The sequence below is a fragment of the Oncorhynchus clarkii genome, chromosome 8 (assembly GCF_045791955.1).
Source record: "Oncorhynchus clarkii lewisi isolate Uvic-CL-2024 chromosome 8, UVic_Ocla_1.0, whole genome shotgun sequence".
Classification (NCBI taxonomy): domain Eukaryota; kingdom Metazoa; phylum Chordata; class Actinopteri; order Salmoniformes; family Salmonidae; genus Oncorhynchus; species Oncorhynchus clarkii.
In genome coordinates, this window is record NC_092154.1 from 5816165 (window position 1) to 5819779 (window position 3615).

Consider the following 3615-nt stretch of genomic DNA (forward strand, 5'->3'; position numbering starts at 1 on the left):
TGCTGTGTTTTGGAGGACATTTAAGGTCGGAGGTGTATATGAAATGATAAGATTGGCAGACGATTTCATTCGACATGTTTTCCATAGGAACAGCCTAGAGATATAGGCTATATATAGCGTGGTACATATGTGTTCAGTGTATGATCTGAAACGTGGCCATGTGTGTATTACGAAACAATGTTGTTTTTTTTACAAAAGAAACGTAGGCTTTAACGTGCCTAATGCAAATGCTGCATACTGTAGGTTGCTATATGATGTGACGTAGATCATTAATACGTTGGTGGTGGTTACAATGTAGGTATCTATTTCTTGAAGAGGGGTGCTTAATATGTAAACATTTGGTCATATTTTAATAGTGGGCCTAATTAATTTGGATAACAGTACGACTGCTCTCCACTCTCAGTTAAAATGTATAGTTAATATTGCTGCTCCATTGATAAAACAAGCCTGTTGATTCTACCCAACAACACCCTTCCCTCTTTGTGGAATGGTACGCTCTCTCCACACAGATTTCATTCATAAAATTCCAGCTCACTATAAAAGGAGGCGCACTCCACTATCTGCACCAACTACCATTCACATGAAAGAACCCAGAAAAAAGTGATGCACAGAGGTGATTGAACAGCAGCGCGGTCGATAATAGCCTATAATATAGGAGGAATAGTGATTTGTTTTTTATGCTTTATTGATACACATCATCATGTATCCAGACTCGAGCCCAAACTACAATGTCTCGAGCTCGTCCGGCAGCAGCAGCAGCAGCAGCAGCAGCAGTTTAGCATCGCCTACCGGAGACATACCCGCGTGCAGTCAGCAGTCTCCAAGCTCACTCACGAGCGCATCATCAGTAGACAGCAGCACGTCTCAGGTACAAATGGATTCTTAATAGAAAAAATAAAAAAGCTGCATGGAATTGCGTTGGAGGATTATTTGGAAATGTTCATTGTGTCTGTGTTGCATTAAGTCGGTGGCAAAATCAATCATTTATATGTATATATATATATATTTTTTTTTTTTATTGCATATTAATTTAGAGTGATTCTGAATCTGCAGCCTATTTGTCTACTAGACCGTGAAATCGCTCGTGATAGAAAATATGTAGGCTCCAATGTCAGCTCCGTTACTGCGACACACAGCCTATCCAGATGTTTATGGCTTGTTGAAAAAGCCCTTATTGAGTAGGTACCATATAGGCCTGCCTACATGCCACCATCGTCAGACTGTTGGCTGATCACCTTCAAATTTCTGACATTCCTGGAGCACTATAGGCGGTCCATGTTTCCCAAATGATAATTGAAGACTTGACTGATGCCGTCATGCCAATAGATGATGAGGATGGTGATCATCATGAAGATGGTAATGACGATGATTTATGATGATGATAATTGGTTTAGCTTTTATTGGCAACATGAGATGGACTGTCGTTTTTTTACGGTTGTGTTACTGCGATCAGGGCACTCTTGTGAATGAGACCCTGGCCTCAATGGGTTTCCCCCTGAATCATCAAATAAAATAAAAATTGCGTGACATCAAACCCTAATTATTGATGTTGTAAATGAGTACATAATTAGCTATAGATACAACATCAATTGTGCTATAACCAAATCATTGATGCACATCACGCCCTTTTTTGGAAAGGTCAACCACGCATGTCATCGGAGTCTATTAAGATTTAATCAATTCAACATTCCTTGTGTTGTTTTTGCAGAATGTTTGCGGTGAAACAGACTGTCCACGGCAGTCTGCCTTTGTTCCTACAGTGACTGCGATCTCAGCCTTCTCGGATCTGCAGTGGATGGTCCAACCGACCACCGTCATCTCGGCATCTGTCTCCCCCTCCAGCAGCGCAAAGCCTACAAGAGCTCATGGCGCAACACAGTCATCTTCAAGAGCGGGAGGGAACGCGGAACAATCCACCAGCGCGAGAGGGAAAAAACAGGTAAGCTGTGTTATATATCATGGACAATTTCGATATATTTTTTACTATGCAGTCCTGAATGGTCGAATGTGCACGTGTGTGCACGTGACTGGATAGACTGTGCCAATGGTGCAGCATAAACACAGTGTTCTAGAGGTCTAGTATCAGCTTGTTACTCACTCAATGTGTAGCCTAGCCAAGGAAAGTCTACAGTCAGTAACTGTAACAATATAGTAACAATATTTTCTGACACTGTATTAAAAAAATGTATAGGCTATTTTAAGGCTACCTTTTGCCAAATATTGAATTAGCCTTAAGGGTCCAAGTGATGCAATGGCAAGATTCCTTATGCATTTATAGTGTTCTCTTTTGTTGTGACTGGTCCAGGCTACATCAGAAGAGGATGAGAGGAGGAAGATCAGGAGAGAGAGGAATAAAGTCGCAGCAGCCAAGTGTCGCAACAGACGGAGGGAGCTCACCGACACCCTGCAAGCCGTAAATACACCTTGTTCTCATGTCAAACTGTCATGCGGAGATGCTTGGCAGAATGGATTTGCAATGGGTTTTTAAAAAAACATTTTTTTTTAACCTAAAGTGATTGATGCTCTCTATACTTCTTACTTGACCATGTATCGTCTTTTTTTAATTGGCATTTCATAAACATGGTAATTGATTAATGAGTGGTTCTCTCCTTATAGGAAACTGATCAGCTTGAAGAGGACAAAGAGGCCTTGCAGACAGAGATAGCCCACCTCCTGAAAGAGAAAGAGAGTCTGGAACAGATCCTATCCGCCCACCAGCCAGCCTGCAAACTAGCCGCCGCTGAAGACAACAACGTGGAGGAAGACATTGACGAAGACATCGACGATGACATCGACCGTATGCTCCAGGACCCTCCGGATTCCCCCCAGCTGCTCTCCATCTTGGAGAATGAAGACAAACTCCAACTCCCAGAGGGAAATGCAACACTAGTGACTGTGTCCGACACTCCTTCGCTTCAGGACATGGAAACTGTTGTGGTTCCCTCGAACATCTCCATCTCTGCGTCGGCCATCTTGGGTAACTCCAACATCCTGCTGTGCTCCAGCGCTGAGGAAGAACCCATGGACGACCTAAACTTCGACCAGGATGACTTAGACAACCTGGTCCCTAGCCTGGAACTCAACATGGCTGTGGCCCCTGAGACTGCCCCGTCTGTTCCCGACATCGACCTCCTCGGAGGCCCCTTCTGCCTCTCAGACTGGGAGACCCTGTACAAGTCGGTGGCCAACAATCTGGAGCCCCTCTGCACCCCCACGATGATGACTTCCAGTGACAGTCCTACCTGTAGCAGTTACCGCTCTGTGTTTAGTTTGAATTACACAGAGATAGACTCTTTGGCGGGGACAGGAGTTGCAACTCCAGCTCTGAGACCCTCAAATGAGGTGTTGGTGGTAGATCTGATTTGATGAACCGTAATCTGAACTCTCCCACGCTGTTGACCTTGTGACACTGTTATGGGACTGGTGGGACATATACATACAGGGCTAGTTTCCCCCACTCACAGATTGAGCCTTAGTCTTCGATTAAAAAAAGCAGTGTTCAATGATGATTCTCCTTTGAAAGTTTGAAAGTGCTTCTTTAGTCCAGGACTAGGCTTAATCTGCGTCTGAGAAACACGGCCCTTGAGGTTGATATTGAACCAATAAGCTATGGTC

General features: G+C 43.9%; 1 protein-coding gene across 1 annotated transcript; it reads left to right on the forward strand.

Annotated features, from left to right (window-relative positions):
- The first annotated feature begins 529 nt into the window (after positions 1 to 529).
- LOC139415479 (protein c-Fos-like) lies at positions 530 to 3615 on the forward strand. Its single transcript, XM_071163578.1, has 4 exons — positions 530 to 868; positions 1709 to 1939; positions 2306 to 2413; positions 2617 to 3615. The coding sequence occupies exons 1-4, from the start codon at positions 701 to 703 to the stop codon at positions 3364 to 3366; spliced, it is 1257 nt and encodes a 418-aa protein (XP_071019679.1). The 5' UTR covers positions 530 to 700; the 3' UTR covers positions 3367 to 3615.

Excerpts from the sequence above, each read along its gene's own strand:
- LOC139415479 (XM_071163578.1), top strand. The coding sequence starts at position 701 with ATGTATCCAGACTCGAGCCCAAACTACAATGTCTCGAGCTCGTCCGGC. Across the intron at positions 869-1,708 it reads TAGACAGCAGCACGTCTCAG|AATGTTTGCGGTGAAACAGA; the intron begins GTACAAATGGAT and ends TTGTTTTTGCAG. Across the intron at positions 1,940-2,305 it reads GCGCGAGAGGGAAAAAACAG|GCTACATCAGAAGAGGATGA; the intron begins GTAAGCTGTGTT and ends TGACTGGTCCAG.